The sequence below is a fragment of the Pseudochaenichthys georgianus genome, chromosome 6, assembly GCF_902827115.2.
Source record: "Pseudochaenichthys georgianus chromosome 6, fPseGeo1.2, whole genome shotgun sequence".
Lineage (NCBI taxonomy): Eukaryota > Metazoa > Chordata > Actinopteri > Perciformes > Channichthyidae > Pseudochaenichthys > Pseudochaenichthys georgianus.
In genome coordinates, this window is record NC_047508.1 from 27,150,505 (window position 1) to 27,168,266 (window position 17,762).

Below are 17,762 nucleotides of genomic sequence, written 5' to 3' on the forward strand. Positions count from 1 at the left end.
GCAACATGTGAAAGATGTGTCTTGTTTATAAGAGCATGTGTAGGGAAGGAGACTTTATTCAGCATTAGGGAACAGATGTATTTCATTACCTAGAGCTCAATTCATGTCACAATACTCCGCCAAAAATAAATGAATGTGCTTCTGAGTTGTGGTGTCACATGTTAACAGGACACACACAGGTAGGGCACCATACTATCTATATAACAACAGGCTCATTGTAATTCAATTAAATCCATTAAAACTATGCTTCCTGGTAACAGCAGTCTTATCCAGCTGTTTCCAAACTTGGAACAGTTGAGAAAGTGAATGGCACATTTTAGGGTTATTAATAGTGTTATGTGTTGCTCTTAAAAACACTTTTTTGATATTTTATATCTGTGGATTCTAGCCCTGGCATACCCATGTGCTTCTGTTAGCGTGAGACTTAACTTCTTGGTTTCCCTTTAACACTTCCGTGTTCCGGAGAATGAGCCGAGTGACCAAATTACCCCAACAGATTGTAAACTGTGCCGCTTGGATTGCAGGGTGAGCTTAATCTGAGCCTACAGCTTCAATTCGGTAAAAAACAGAGGAGACAGCTTAACTTTGACTTACTTTGCTGTCTGTAGCAGCTACTACCGTGATGTTTTTCAAACACAATGCTAAAAAGTCAAATTGACCTACGCTATAAAATGTATATTTCTGTCTCGACATAAACAATCAAAATCAGAGGTCCTTATCATAGCTTCATAATAAAAGAAACCCTGTTCATTCAAAGGAATACGCATCCTAAAATAAGACATGAAAAGAAATGGAAGCACATTCCTATCAACAGAAAACACAACTAAATACAAAATAATTACCAATGAGTAAAACATTGGGTTGTCCATTTTTTCCCCAATATGACATTGATGGGCTACACAATAAAGTAAAATGCATACAATCAGTGACTATGGTTTCAGTTAGACACACTTCACTTTAAATGGTCACAAAAAGTTAAGGCACCATTGTGTTTTAATAATATAATCTAGCTGGGAGTAATGGTGCCTGCATTAATGGATTATTTCTTTCCATTAACAGACACAGAACTGGTGATCGTTCCAATTTCTGAATACTGAATTCTTGTTTTTCTGATCATGTACCGACAGTGATGAAACGGAAAAGAACGTGTGCCTGTCACCACAGAAATGAGTGAGCGGTCTTCCAGTCACTCAGTGAAGCTTGTGTCCTTGGCCCAATCACTGTCCCAGCTTGGGTTTGAGCCCGCCAATGGAAGCCCCGTCAGCCCCCCCGACGATGACGAGCCCCCTCCTCCGGTATGGACTTCTATGAATATCAACAGTCCCATCCTGAATCCTCAAAATCACACAACAATTGATTACCTACTTGGCATGATCTGTATCAAGTACTACCTACATTCTCAATGTGTAACCCCATACATCTGTGTGCTTTTCTGCATTTCTCCAGGAGTCCGGCATCGAGCTAGGCCCTGGACTATTTTTCTCCGATGGCAAGAGAAAAGTTGACTATGTCCTTTGCTACAAATACAAAAAAAAGCCATCCAAACCACGCCTTTCACTTATCCCCAATGGGACTGTGCCCGTTCCGACTACGGGCCGCTGTGAGGTGGAGGCAGAGTCTGGGGATGGAGGTGCTCCTGCAGGAGAGGTGGAGGAGTCAAAGCTGACTGAGGAGGAAAAGGCTTTAATGAGGGAGGAGTTTGAAGCGGGTCTAATGGAAGCAGGACTACAGCTACAGCGTGATAAAGAGGTGCGTTTCTGCTTTTACAGTCCTTTCAACGTGATTATTGTTCATCTGCTACACACTTCTATAGACGTTTATGGGTCAGAGCTGACCTTAAGTGATGTGAACATAAATCCTGTCATGGACGGCTGCCAAACAGGTTGAGGGGAAGATTGACCTTGTCCCTTAAAACTGGAGGACATGCCTGCACTCTGGTTAAAAATAGCCTTTATTACTTATTGGTGATTTATTATGGGATATAATAATAGTTATAATAGTCAAAATTACAGTAATAAGTATGTTGTATGTCTTTTGTCGTGTACATTATATAGTATCTGCAAGTGTGTTTGTTTTCCCTATGTCTGTGAATATGTGCATGTTAGTGTGTGTGTCTTTGTGTGTGTGTGTGTGTGTGTGTGTGTGTGTGTGTGTGTGTGTGTGTGTGTGTGTGTGTGTGTGTGTGTGTGTGTGTGTGTGTGTGTGTGTGTGTGTGTGTGTGTGTGTGTGTGTGTGTGTGTGTGTGTGTTGGTGTATGTGTTTGTGAGATGGTTGTGTGTTAAATCAGCTGCTGTTTTGGTTGAGGATTAAGAACACTCGCCATGAGTCTAAAGCCAAAGGCCAGATTATAGGGCCTTATTAGAGTGATCCACTGCTCAGAAGTGTGTGTGCTGAAACATGAGTGCACAGTGGGGGAGATTGGTGGGTTTAGTTTTGATTGAATGGGTGGAAGGGGGCACTCAGTGGTCACTGTGTACTGGACAGTATGTCTATCTGTCTGCCTGTGCTTAAATACGATAAGAATCTCATTTTTGTAACTGAGCTCTGACGGTTTCATCCAATTGTTTACTGTTGTGGGTATGAATATGCTTAATTGTGTTGTTTGTTTGTGCTACAGCATAAGGAAGTTATTTTACATCATACTTACATCATGATTGTACAATTTACTTTTCAACCAAACTGTGGACATACTTTTTTTTACCACTACTCATTCAAAGTGGTAAAAATATGAATCTTTGCATCAAAATTCTTCCTTTTTATAACATTTTGATGATTTCTGATCAGAATGAGGCAGCTTAATAGTAGTGTATAGTGTCCAATGATGGGTGTTCATGTTGCTGTTGGAAAATTGCTGGTAAATTGCTGGTGACACACAGCATTAGAGGTGTTGGTTGAGCCTGTGCAGTGGTAGCTGCCTTGCATTAAAGTCATTACAGTAATTGCATGGGCAGGTTATAATTCTGTGGGCCATAGAACAAGGTAATAGCTTGTCACTTTTCACATGATCAAAATGGATAACTGGCTACATTAAGGCGGCTTTCAAGTACCTAGTCCAACATTATCTGCACTCATTTTCTATACTTTGGAGGATTGGGAGGTTCTTGGCTTGACATAATGGGATTTCCTACAAAACAGCCTCATTATTACACAAAGTAGCATACTTACAGGTTTAGGGAAGGCTCATCTGACTGCCATGGGCCATGGGTAACAAGAGCATTACATCCAAGGCAAAGGGAGTCAAAAGACCAGATACACAGTTAATCTATTCATAGAGGCCTGTAACCCACATCTAATTACCAATATACACAATGGTTGTAGTAATGCATTTTGTGTTTTTATTATGTTAATGTTTGTCTGTGTGTACATTGGCAGAGGGCTAAAGGCATAGGGTTTATCCGGCTTCACATCCCATGGCCAATACTCAGTCGAGAAGCGGAGCTCCAGAAGATCAAAGTGGCTGTGAAGAAGGTCAGCAGCCATTTACACACCCTGGTTTTGAATGTGAAATTGTATGTAACATGATTCTAACATTTGCAGAAGAATTAACATAACATCCCCTTCAAAGAAATGCAATGTGAATAGTGATGACGGGGATGTGTGTAGTGTGCACAACTTAGTGTAGAATATAATCAAACCTTTTCTACGTGTGTTTTCATTGAGCAGAAGTGTGAATTGCGGAAACGGATGGGAATTGCGGGGATGTGGGATTCCATTATGAACAAAATCAGCACACCGTTTCTTCCGGATGTTCCTGACTGTGAGGTCCAAAAAGACTCACAGACACGTGTCCACTTCAAAACCCTCAAACATCCTTTTATCAGAGACAAGCTCCACCTGTGAGTACCTGGCTGTCCCGCTCACATGCACACATTTCATGGAAGGGAAACTAACCCACTTTATCCACGCCCTTGGCTGGGGACACACATGCCCTTCAGTTGAGTCCTGATAAGTGATTTAGATAACACCCATAATATCCAAATCACCTGCAGGCTGTGTGCTTACATCATTCTTATCATAACATGGTGGAGCTTTCATGTAAATTAATTGTACTGTTTGGACTACTGAAATGCTACTGAATGTCACACTCAAAAGTGATTTCCTCAAGTTACCTGATTTATTTGATTAACAAACACACACAAAGACAAAATAAACACTTTTATTTGGTAAATGTGAAAGTGAGTGAAGTCTGTTGTTAATATTAATCGCTCACATTTTGGTCTTTGACTGCTTCCTGTCATTTCCTGCAGGTATGACATCAAGTCAACAGAAACCTTATTTGACAACGCAACACGCAGCAGAATAGTGAGTACAGAAAAAAAATCCAACAAATGTTATGTAAGGAGGAATATTTATATATATGTAGTTGAGCTCACACAATTTGGATTTCCTTTTTTTGTGTTTAGGTGGCTGAGATTATTTCCCGCACTGTCTGCAGTCGAACTTGCCAAACCACTGGTGAGGTCAAACTTTAGCTGTGGTTTTATTCTCCTTTCCTATATTGTGCATATGCACATTCATGCTACCTCTCAACATGTCTGTGACACTGCGTTGCACTTCCTATTTTCTAATTTAGGCATCAACTCATTATTGGCTCAGGGTGTCTACGACTCTGCCTTCCCTCTGCATGATGTGAGTATAACAGAAAAAGCTACTTCACTTGACAATGTGAAAGTGCATGTGCATATTCTTTATGTTGAGGGCCTTATTGATTTATATAGCACCAAACATAGAAAAAATACTGTTCTTAACCATTGTAATTGCTGTAATTATGATATTGCATCACATAAAGGAAGTGAATCTCTATATAAAGGGTTCTTTTTTTCTACAGGGTTCGTTCACAAGGAGAGGGAGGAGAGATCAGCGAAATGACAGACAGGTGAGTTTAGTGGACCCAAAATGTTCTCAAAAAGCCTACTACACATATTGGTGGGACCAGTGGAGATGGTACCTGTCACTTTTCAGGGCAGGAACATGTAATGTAAAGTGTTGAAAGTTTAATTAACAAAGCACTCTTTTAAATGTATAATGCTTTTTTCCTCTCAAAGCATGACTTTGAGAGGGAAATGGCAATAAAACCGCTGTATATTGTCAAATTAAATCCAATCTGCAATTCAATTATCAAGTGATTTATTCTTGTGTCATGTGCTTTCAGCTCCTCCATGAAGAATGGGCCAACTATGGAGTCATGTATAAATATCAGCCGGTTGACTTGATCAGGTATGGAGCAGTTAGTGAGAACAAAGAAAAAAAGTCTTTAGCTACAGCTATAGTTGGGACTGCAATGAAAACACTCTGTTCCCAGGGTGTTTTAACTAGAAAGCTCATAGAGTCTTAAATGTAAGAGATCTAAATAAACAGTAAGCTACTACTGAACCTACCATGAAGTAATCGTTTTGTTGGCAGAATGTTTTGACATTAGCCTTCACTGGGATAATCTGGCCTTTAGCTGGGACACTGTTTACTACGGTGGAACAGGATTGGACCATAGGCCGGCAACTAGTTCATATATGATGAAAATGAAATTATTGACACAGTTAAAAAACTTAAGCGTAAAAGGTCTACAGACTGTCATGATATTGACATGTATACAGTTAAAAACATTATTGAATGTATAGCCAAACCACTAATTCACATCTGTAATCAGTCAATACAAACCGGTGTATTTCCAAATCAAATTAAAACTGCTAAAGTCATACCAATAGATAAATCTGGAGATAAACATGTACTGTCAAACTATAGACCAATTTCATTGCTCTCACAGTTTTCTAAAATGCTGGAAAAAATCTACTATACAAGACTAAATGACTTCATCACCAAACATAACATACTCTATGAACAACAATATGGTTTCAGAGAAAACAGAACTACATCATTTGCAGTTATAGAATTTATGGAACACATTACAAAGGCAATAGAAAAGAAAGAATATGCAATAGGGATATTTCTGGACCTTAAAAAAGCATTTGACACGGTTGACCATGAATTATTAATTAAAAAACTACAGAGATATGGCATTAGAGGTGTTGCATTATCATGGCTATCCAGCTACCTACATAACAGGGAACAGTACGTTGAACTACAAAGCCATAAATCACAACTACTGCAGGTTACATGTGGGGTGCCTCAGGGCTCAGTCTTGGGGCCATTACTATTTATTCTGTATATTAACAATATATGTGAAGTATCAAAAATTATTAAAACCATTCTTTTTGCAGATGACACAAGTCTACTCTGCTGTGGGGACGATTTAGAACAGCTATTGGTCACAATGGAGAAGGAACTGAGCAGGATGAAGATCTGGTTTGACCAAAATAAATTAACATTGAACGCAAGCAAAACCAAACTAATAATATTTGGGAATTGATTGACCAATACAGAGAAGAAACTCACTATAAATGGCGTCCAATTAGAAAGAGTATCGGAAATAAAATTCCTTGGAGTAATCATAGACAATAAATTAAGTTGGAAACCACATATAAGCTATATCAAAGCCAAAATATCCAAATCAATAGCAATTCTGAATAAAGCCAAATACCTAATTAATCAAGCTTCTTTGTTTATGCTGTACTGCTCCTTCATACTTCCATACATGATGTATTGTGTGGAAGTTTGAGGGAACACATATAAAACAAATACACATCCTATCTTCATCCTGCAAAAAAGAGCCATACGAGTTATACATAAAACTACGTACAGAGAACCAACAAATAAATTATTCATCAAACTAAAAACACTAAAACTACAAGACCTGGTTGACTATAAAACTATTCAAATTATGTTCAAAGCCGCAAATCAACAATGACCTCATAATATCCAGGGACTTTTCACACGGAGAAAAAGCATGCACATGTTGAGAGGAAACTGCATTTTCAAAAAACCACCCGTACGAACAAATGCCAAACTTCATTGCATCTCATCAAAAGGTGTTAGTCTGTGGAATAACTGTAACAATGCACTGAAATATTGTACAAGTCTATCTAAACTGAAAGTATTATTTAGGAGCCAAATCAATAATGGTTATGAACAGGACCTGTAAAATCCCATTTGTTGTTATTTCTTGTAATTGTAAAAGTAATTTATTTGTGATTGTTTTGTAAAAAAACAAAAAGCAAACAAATTAACAAGACAAACATGTCGCTGATGACGATGACCTAATGTTTTATTTATAATAAAAATATATGCTAGAGGGGGTAGGACCAGAAAAGTTTTTTTAAGCTTCTTCTTGCCCCTGTTGAACATGACAGACTATTTGAGAATTACTATTGTTTTTTCATTTTGTACTTTGTTATAATTATTAATTTGAGTGAGAAAAAAAAGGAAAAAAAGAGAATATATATATATATATATATATATATTATTGTTGTATGCTTTTGTTTCTGACATGTTCAATAAACTGACTACAATTCTTTTTTTTTTTTAAATATATATTTGCTTCATTTCAACAGGAAGTACTTTGGAGAGCAGATTGGGTTGTATTTTGCCTGGCTCGGTGTCTATACTCAGCTCCTCATCCCCCCCTCTGTGCTGGGCATCATTGTCTTCCTGTACGGTTTATTCACTGTGGATACCAATGTGCCAAGGTAGGCAGATTAAAACACTCTAATGGATGATTATCAGAAGTACACTATTATCGCCATCCATGTGGTCACATTATTGTCTTTGCTCAGCCAGGAGACATGTGATGACCACCATAACATCACCATGTGTCCACTGTGTGACGGAGTGTGTGACTACTGGCTCCTGAGCTCCGTCTGCTCACTGACCAGAGCATCGTACCTGTTCGACAATGGAGTAACTGTCCTCTTTGCCATCTTCATGTCTCTGTGGGGTAACTAATCATTCAAAGACACTTCCTTGATCATGTTTATTTCTGTAGTCCAGTTTAGAAGCAGTGGCAGGGAGAGTATGAACACTTGAATACAGCACTACGAGAATCACTGATAAAGATATATTATATCAATATCAAGCTACTTAACTGCATGCAAATGTACTGTAGGCCAAACGAGTTGACTCATGTTTGTATCAATTATAGTCGAGAACATTTCTGTATTAAGGGAATACTTTACTCCCAAAAGGATAAATTGTATATCAATTATTCACCCCATGTTATCTTAAGTACATTTCAATAATTTTATGTAAATTATTTCCGCATTTAACAACAACCAAACTATTACAAAATCTCAGGCGAAAAAATCTCACAGAACTTGTACAGTATGAATTAAATGTTGTGTGTTCAGGCTCATCCTAACTATTACCTAAACAAAAAGCATTTTCTTTACAAAAACCTCACTATTTTAAAAATAAAGGAAATACTTTTGGAAGTCTTTTGCAAGTTGAATAGGGAATAATAAGACATGGATTATGCTGGATAAGATGTATGATGGTTTTTATAGATTTGCTCTTGCTAAAGGTGGGGTAGGTAATTTTGGAGAAACCAGCTCGAGTGCGCAATAATTTGAAAATACACAGCCGGAAAAAATCTGTCACTTCCTTACAGAGCCCCTCCTCCAACACACACGAACGGGCACATGACCAATGAGGGCACGAGATAAGTTTGTGCACAGATGGAAGGCTGACAGGCAGGTAGGCCATCCAGTTATTTTAGCCCGGCCGGCTAAAATGATTGGTCGTGCTTTTTACAGTACTACGGCTTCCACAGATGACATTTGTTTATGTATTTATTGTCAAAGCACTTAAGATATTCATTGCTATCGGGATGTTAAGAGCATTCCATGGAATATAAGAAAAAGTGTTTCTGAAATTAATTACATACCCCACCTTTAAATGCAGCAAACCTTTACTTTCATTAAGAGTATCCTCTGTTTTTTGATTCTGCATTCAATGTGAGGGTATAGAATAATTTGTTTTCTCGCAAGCCAAAGCTAACAGGGGTTGAGAGTAATGGATCTACAAACCATCATTTTGGATGTAAAGTATATAAAACATTTGCTTCATTTTGTTTGCTGTTAAGGGAGGCTCATAATACTCCATAACTAAAACATTATTGCCCACTATAATACTTTCTTGTGTAATAAAACAAAAGGGGAAATCTTTTTGTATTGTTTACAGCTAATGATTGTTATTCCTTCTGTGTTTGTTCTTGTAGCTGCCTGTTTTCTCGAGCACTGGAAGAGGCGCCAAATGTGTCTGAAACATATGTGGGACCTTACAAGCCTTGAGGATGAGGAGGTACCAAAATAGATTCAAGAATACACCCACACTATTTTGGAATAGACATAGTGTCAACTGCTTGTCATTGAGAGTATCCATGTTTTTCTCCATGTTGTAAGGTCAGAAAGTGTTAACCCCCTGGCCCAGGTGAAGCATAATAACATTTGTTTTTTTACCTTGCAGATTATCATTCGTGACAGAACAGTGTCAACATACACATTTACACTTGACCATCAGAGCACTAACACAGCTCTTTACCCTGTTAATGGCTGTAATGGGATTGCTCTATTCTTAAAGGCTGTGCTTGCTAGTGACACTGCTGTGTTCAATTATAAACACTCCCAGCATTGCAGCACCAATACAAATCTCTCTTTTTCTCTGTCTCTCTTTATGTATTTCTGCCATTGCTGCTTATAGGAGCGAGTCCAGGTGTGTATTATAAATCATGTCTTTCAGAAATATCTTTGTTTGAATATTTATTACCAATGTATTTGGATAACATATTTTGAGTTGTCTAGGAGACGACTCTTTTTAAACTTTACTGTGGTGGGTCTTCTAATAAGAAATTGTATAAAAAACAGCATTTTATTGATTTTGGAAAATAAATTCCAATCAAAATCAGTCTGATCCCTTTGATAAAATCTATGTTTTTGGGTCAAGGTCCCTGAAAAAACGTGATTCTCTCAAACTGCTAATGTCATGCAGTTTTTCAATCAGAAATGTCATAGAATATGGCTCTGTTGTATAGGTCTGTCTAACCCTTAACTCCGTAGCTAGTGACCAAAGTCCATATACTAAGTTGTGGTGTGAGGGTTCTTTTGTGTGTGTGTTTTACCATGTGCATGTGTGTGATGCAGGAGGAGCTGAGGCCTGAATATGAAGAAGCTCTGCTGGAGAAAAAAGCAAAGGTGAAAGAACTGTCAAAGAAAAAGGTATTGTTTCTGGGTTTATGTTTCAGATTCAATTTTATGATTTGTGACACCAACTGAGTGACAGCTTCTAACACGTTTCTCACTCCGTTTTGACTTGCAGATGGCTCACATTGGGGATGGTATAGATGGAGAAAAAGACCAAATGCTGACCTCACAGGTATCACTGCACCCTTCTGTGTGACTTTATTTCGAGACAGTTGCTAATGGGAGACGGCAGGGCTGTTGCTTCATAGCAACATTATCCATACCAGCATTAATTACAGCATGTCTGAGTTTTTATTCGAAATTAAAGTTGTAACAGACCTACTCTGTCTGTATGAGTTCATGTTGGTGAACAAAAAGGAAACCACCTTCACCTCGAGTGGATGGTTGACTCCAAAGCGGCTTACCTTCCTGAGATTAGCTCAGATTACTGATAGAGAGAGAAAAAGGGAGGAGGGAGAGGAACAAGGGGAGGGGATTCTATCAGGCGGTAAACATGCACCTGGCAGACAGAAACCATAATGTCCTCAAAACCTGTGCTCAGCATTAATGTACATCCCATGCTGTTCATGCATTAAAGTATATTACAGTGCGTGCGTGCGTGCGTGTTTGTTTTTGTCTTTGTACCCAATTAATATGCATGTTTTCTCGACAGCTTGAACCAGAGTCCCTGGAGATTGAGGATCACCTTTCAGGTTATCTCATCAATGTGTCCACTTTACTACTGCTGGTACTGCATTTGCATTCCTCCTATTATAATCACATCAAACATTATATAATGATTACTGTCATTTTTGGTGAGAACAGTGTACAACAGAATTATTCAGCTTTTTCCTTCTGTCATTGTTTGTCTATTCACTTGAATCACTTCCTCACTGTGAAGCATATTATGTCTATTATTTTTCTCACAATGACAGTGTTAATAGTAGTGACCCAAAATGTGTGCTAACAAAACAAATTTATTCTGGAAACAATCTAACTTGTTCCAGACATTAAAGATCATAAAAAAAAAAATTAATTCAAATTCAACAGAAGGATAAAACTGCCCTTCATAAAAATAAGAGTAGAAGCAAACAAAAAAATGCTGATTTACATGCACTTACAATTATAAACATACACTGCTCATAAAGAATAGTCATTAAAAAAGCAATCCTATGTTGTTGTCTAACTTTAATATTGTGGGTATGTGTGTTGTGTGTGCAGATCTTCGTCACCTTCTCAGCAGTTTTTGGGGTGGTGGTTTATCGTATCTGCATGTTGAGTGTGTGGTCCATGAACCCTGACCCTGAAGCCAAGGCCAGCGTGAGGATGACCGTCACCACCACAGGCATCATCCTCAACATGCTCGTTGTTCTGGTGCTGGAAGAGGTCTACGGATCCATCGCTGTGTGGCTGACTGAACTGGGTATTCAATATAATCCTGTCATTATGTAAAAACGGTTTAATAGGGAATCGTCACGTCTCTCAACATTGGGCCAATGGATATTTGCTGAACAAATAAACATATTTTTGGATTAAAACAAAACGATTTGAGCATGTAAGGCCTTGTTAGTTATTTAGTTGACTCCTTTGGATGAAAATCAATCACTGTGATGCCTAACATGATGTGTTTACGTTTCATGTTTCTCCTTTCCAACAGAACTTCCTAAAACAAAGGAAGAGTATGAAGAGAAGCTGATCTTTAAGTCTTTCTTCCTCAAATCCATGAACGCCTTTGCACCTATTTTCTATGTGGCCTTCTTCAAGGGCAGGTGTGTGCCTCATATACAATCTTTTACCTCTCAACATTGTCTTTCCTTATTGCTTATTATGCAACATCTTTTCATACAGGTTTGTTGGGCGGCCTGGGGACTATGTTTACGTCTTTGGAGATTATCGCATGGAGGAGGTATGTTCACTTACACGCATTAAAAATGACGCGTATGTATGTACAGTTAATGTGTATCTGTGTCTTGAGCAAATGTGTTTTGTCTTCCTACAGTGTGCCCCGCCAGGCTGCCTCATCGAGTTGTGCATCCAGCTTAGCATGATCATGCTGGGAAAGCAGCTCATCCAAAATAATGTATTTGAGGTTCTCATACCGTAAGTATATATAAAGATGTGAACACTTAACTTACACTTCTCCTTTATTTATCAATCGTTGCTATCTTTGCTCTGACTCTGCACTCTGTTTTCTCACATTTGTCTTTGCAGTAAGCTGAAGAAGATGTACAGAACGATACAGGAAGAAAAGGGAAAGAAAAGAGCAGCACAGGATGAGGATTCTGTAGCAGAAGAGAAGAGGCCGAAGCAACAATTTGACAAAGACTTCACCCTTGAACCCTATGAAGGGGTGACTCCAGAATACATGGAAATGAGTGAGTCTCTTCTACTATTTTGCTCACTCACTACTGCAATCACACAACATGCTTCTTTAACTTTGTGTGTTTTACAGTAATCCAGTATGGGTTTGTGACTCTGTTCGTGGCCTCCTTCCCGCTGGCGCCAGCGTTCGCTCTGCTCAACAACGTCATTGAAATCCGCCTGGATGCTGCAAAGTTTGTCACTGAGCTCAGGCGGCCTGATGCTGTGAGGTGTAAAGACATAGGTACAGATCACACATGAGAGCACGTCCACTCTGTCAGTCAGCCTGTGTGAATGTGAAACAAGCTATCCTTGAAATTGTAATCACTTTTTCCCTTAATCTTCTCTGCCTTTGTCTGTCCCGCACACATTTCCCTTTTCCTCTTTGTCTTTTTGTCTCTGTGTCTCTTTTCATGCAAATTCTATGTCCAGGGATTTGGTACAACATACTCTGTGGAATCAGCAAGTTTTCTGTCATTACCAATGTAAGTGTGTGTGAGTGTATCTGTGTGTGTGTGTGTATATACTATGTATGTATCTGCTGTGCCCATTAACTCGATGTGCACAACTAGTTACTTAACGTTTTCAATACTGAGTAATAATATATGAGTGAAATGTTTTGCTTTTGCCATATCATTGTTTTTTACATCATCAGGTTTTTATCTTTTGTTTTATTTGCATTTCATACTTAAAGCAACATCAATTAGTTCATTATTATATTGTTGCCCCTTCAATTCTACAATGCAAGTAACCCATACACAGCTGTCTTAAACATATACATATGTCCCTTTACAGGTGCATTTGTACATGTTTTCAACTTTTGATATTACACATTACTATCATAAGTCAGTGTAGCATCATAAACAATTTTGAAGCTGTTAACATTTAAATTATTTTAAGATTAAAATTGTGATATAATGTTGCGTTAAAGAGACAGAGGATCATCATGTGTAAAAAGGAGTGCTCTGGAGTGTCTGTGTAACAAAGAAAATATGTTTACATTCACTATTTCTCACAAAAATGCATTGTGTCATTGATGCAATTTGCATTTTCTAAAGCCTTTGCAAAATAGTTGGAATTATTTGCGTGAATACATTAACATTCATGTTTGCTAGCTGGCAGTCTCCTTTTCTCTTGACTTGTCGGTGCATTTCTTTACACAACATACCAGCTATGTTATCAGTTGAGTAACAAAAGACCATTGGCAGGAATGTGGAGCCAATTAATCAACGAATAGTTTTTGCTGTATTTGTACATTTTCATTTTTGTTTGTAAAGTAACTAGCAATTATATCTGTCACAAAACATATTTTAAATTAACTTTGTCAAAATTCTCACCAGTGTACCTTTAAGTCTAATATAATCCTATATGGTTGTATATAGCTTATCACCAGTTGATGTTGCAGCAGTAATTGGTACACGATGATCATATTACACTATTGTAAATTCATCACTCCTTGTTTGTCTTCCCAGGCGTTTGTCATCTCCTTCACGTCAGAGTTTGTTCCACGAATGGTCTACCAGTACATGTACAGTGAAAATGGCACCATGAAGGGCTTCACAGAGCACTCACTGTCCTACTTTAATGTCACCAACTTCCCACCGGGCAGTGCGCCCACCTCCACCCTCATCACCGGAGTCTCTATGTGCAGGTCAGACTGACTCTCTTATCCCTGACCTACCTAGGTTTTCCTTTAAATCCTGAGCCCAGCAGCTTAGCTCTTACTTTACCTAATTACCAAACTTGACAGGAGTATTCAGAAACTGTAAAATGTGGGGTTTACAGAAGGGGTTTTACGAAGGCAAATCCTCAGATTTTTCTCTGATTGTCAACCTTTTTGGATTTATGGTAGTGTATGATTCTCCTTGTTAATACACTGTCTGTGTTTTTCAGGTATAAGGACTACAGAGACCCACCGTGGGACTCTCATGCCTACACCTTCTCTAAACAGTACTGGTCTGTCCTGGCTGCAAAATTGGCCTTTGTAATATTCTTCCAGGTATACAAATATTATTTACAATGGTTCTAATATTAATGTCTAAAAAGTGTTCCCTGATCTCCAAGTCTTTCTTTTTCAAATCTAACACCAATGCAACCAACTGATATGTGGCTTTCTTTAATCGCATATGTGCACTGTAATTGATTTGTTATTTACTCATTCTTCACCATTGTTTTGTCTTTTTTGCCTGCACATGCATGATGTTATAGATATATATCTGTATATATATATTTGTTTGGGATGCGCCAAACAAACATGTCCTCTCCTGATACTGATTTGTATACATCCCCACAGATTATCTGCTTGTACAGATTGAAGAAGATACTTTATTTTTCCCAAATCTAAATTGTTGGAATTCTTTTTATGTAAGCTAACATAAAGCCAGGGATTTCAATGGTGCTCGTCTGGAGCCCGCTGTGTCTGAATTAGTGTATCTGAACAGCTGAAGATCAATCATTAATATCCCTCGAATACCAGGCGATGGAGCCATTAATTGATGTAGATGGCAGATGGTTAGGACCACTGACCTTCTTCTGCAGTTATTAAAACCTATAAATATGCACCCTTTGATGTGTAAACTAATATAATCTAAAAATGCCGCCTGTCTTTTCCCCTGCAGAATTTTGCAATGTTCCTCAGCATGTTGGTGGCCTGGATGATCCCAGACGTGCCACGATCTCTGCGGGAACAGCTGAAGAAAGAGAACATGATGCTGATGGAGTTTCTGCTGAATCAAGACCAAGGAGCACGTGCCAAATCTCACTCCCCCGAACACTCAATCTCCCGCTATTCCACCATAGAAATTGTGGTGGAGGAACCAATGGGAGAACTACAAGAGCCGCAAGTGGAGGAGGACGAGGAAGAAGAAAGGGTTGAAAACAATCTGGATGAACTCAGAAGTAACAGTGACAGTGATCTAGAGGTTGGGAGGTCTTCCGAAGAAGTTGAAGAGAAGGGAAAGGAGGAGCAAGGAGAGGAAGGAGAAGATAAAGGTGTAGTAGAAGAGGTGGAAGAAAAAGAGAAAGAAAAAGATGAAGAAAAAAAGGAAGAGGATGAAAAGGGGGATACTGAGCAAGAGGAAGGAGAAGAAACAGTCGAAAGAGAAGAAAACAAAGAGGAAGAAGTGGAAGTAGAAGAAAACAAAGGGGACGAAGTGGAAGTAGAAGAAAACAAAGGGGACGAAGTGGAAGTAGAAGAAAACAAAGGGGACGAAGTGGAAGTAGAAGAAAACAAAGGGGACGAAAAGGGAGTTACGGAGACGGAGGTTCATTATGAGGAATTTACTGTGGATCTGGACGCCTTCATGAGTCAGCTGGGTCTGTTAGGTGAGAGGAGAACATGTGCTGTGTTGGTGGTCTTGCTGTTTTGGGCTTTTCAGCTTCATTTAGCAATACATGTCTTATCATTTGTCATCCTTTCTGTAAAGTAATGTTGTCCTGTTTATAATACATTTCTGTATTTCTCATCCTTTAGATGATGAACCCTTCCCAAGCACAGCCAGAGAGACAGAGCTCCCCCGCTCAGAGTCCAAACAGGAACACCAGAAGGAACAGATGCCTCCTTCACATCCATCGTCTAAAAGAGGCTCATCCCTGAGTCTGAGTGGCTCCAGGGCAGAACTGACACCATCAGATATTGACACGAGGCCGTTGTCCTTAATTGCTCCTCCTCCCAAAGAGCACGTCTCAAGGGCCAAGTCCAAGACCCTGCCTTCTCGTCAAAGAGAGTCGGAGGCTTGTTACAGCCTGCCGCGGCCCAGCCACTCCACCAGCCTCACCAGGCTCCAGCAGGCGGCCACAAGTATTCCCCTGGTCCCACTGGGCTCTTCATTACCAGCCTCAAGCAACCAATTGTCTCCCCCCCACAGACATGTGTCACCATCATCACCTCCTCACCCTGCGGAGTCTCTATCGGCCCAGCAGCCCCAAGCCCCCATTGAACTATTCGCGCTGAAAGCCCCCCCCCCTCAGCAGCCACGCTCCAGGGGCAAAGCCCGGTGCTCCACTCTGCCTCCCCGACAGAGAGCCCCCGGTCCTGAGGAGAGCTCCATCAAGCCTAGCCAGTCCACCAGCTTTACAAACCTGGGGGACCGCATCCCCCCCTCCCCCAGTGAACTGAAGCACAACTCACCAGTATGAGAGAGCTGGAAGGGAAAGGGACAGAGGGGGTCAGAGGGAGGGGGAGGACTATCCAGATTAGCCCCTCTGTGACTGGAGCCTCACCCCTCCGTCTGTCCTCTCTCTCTACCCACATAATACCTGGGGTCTGAAGAGTAACCACCTAGAAACACTGAGCGTGCTTTTATCCTCTTAATCTTAATGTTTTCACCACTCAGAGGTTTAGGGCTGACACTGACAAAGGGAGTGCTGAACAATTCAGAGGAAGCGGCTCTGAAACTCTCCCTCCCGTGCCAGAAAACATTACCTCTGGAACTTTGACTCTTTCTATTCCTGCTGACTTTTTTTGGGGTTTGTTTTTTTGTTGGTTTATTTTCACAGCTAAATAGCCACTGCTCCTCTACCATTTTCTGTCCCACACATGCAGCAGTGCTGCCTTGTAGACCAGAGGAAGATGGAAATATATACAGCACCGCTAGTCTCAATACCGTCAGATACCGTTTATTTCTAGAGGTTTTGATATATACAAAAATGTGATTTATAATAAATGAAGGTTTTTAATATCTGTTTTTTTGTTTGTTAACACACAAGGTTATAAGATTTTTTTATATTGCATTCAGTCTTGGCAACTTAGACACAAAGGCTTTTATTTCTGACATCAAATGGGAAAATTGGAAGTATTTTATTTCTTAAAGTTAATTTGAACAAATTACCCATATTCAGCTTATAAGAAGAATACAAAAATTAAGAAGAATAAAGAAACATCAAACAAAAATCAGAGAAAATAACAAAGGCATTAACCCAGCACTCACGACACATTCCCAAAAATGTGCGAATGAATCCTAATCAGGAGAAGAGGGCAGCGTCAACAACACTGAAAGGCTTTGTTGCTGCTGCCCCCCTGTGGTGTGTGCTGAAACACTGAGAAATGATTTGGTGTCCTGTCTTTAGATATCGAAGCTCAGTGATGTTTGCTTTTATATCATTCTCAAACCTGACAATACCAAAGTTCTCAGGCAAAAGAAGAAAAACACCTTTAAATTGTAATTACTTGCTGAAAATGTTGCCTAACAAAAACTTAAAAGGGTAAACGTTGTTATTGTAACCAAGGTTTCGTGAGTTTTTATGATATTTTTGTCCCTGACAGCTGTGCTATTTTTGCAGAGTGAAGTTTCACTCTTTCTGTTTGTGTACGAAAGATCCTTTTTCTCCTCTATC

The 17,762-nt window shown here is 39.4% G+C and overlaps 1 protein-coding gene across 1 annotated transcript; it reads left to right on the forward strand.

Moving 5' to 3' along the window:
* Positions 1-1,133: 1,133 nt before the first annotated feature.
* On the forward strand, positions 1,134-17,039 carry ano2a (anoctamin 2a; the record flags this gene model as incomplete). The annotated part of the gene is made up of 27 exons (XM_034085316.1): positions 1,134-1,295; positions 1,447-1,749; positions 3,373-3,468; positions 3,664-3,836; positions 4,248-4,302; positions 4,404-4,455; positions 4,574-4,629; positions 4,829-4,876; positions 5,153-5,217; positions 7,446-7,580; positions 7,668-7,828; positions 9,107-9,189; positions 9,589-9,600; positions 10,029-10,103; positions 10,204-10,260; positions 10,741-10,815; positions 11,289-11,490; positions 11,725-11,836; positions 11,916-11,973; positions 12,067-12,167; positions 12,279-12,442; positions 12,520-12,672; positions 12,861-12,913; positions 13,901-14,079; positions 14,322-14,427; positions 15,047-15,752; positions 15,901-17,039. Coding segments are annotated over 27 exons (4,107 nt in total), but the record flags the coding sequence as incomplete, so codon positions are not given.
* Positions 17,040-17,762: the final 723 nt, after the last annotated feature.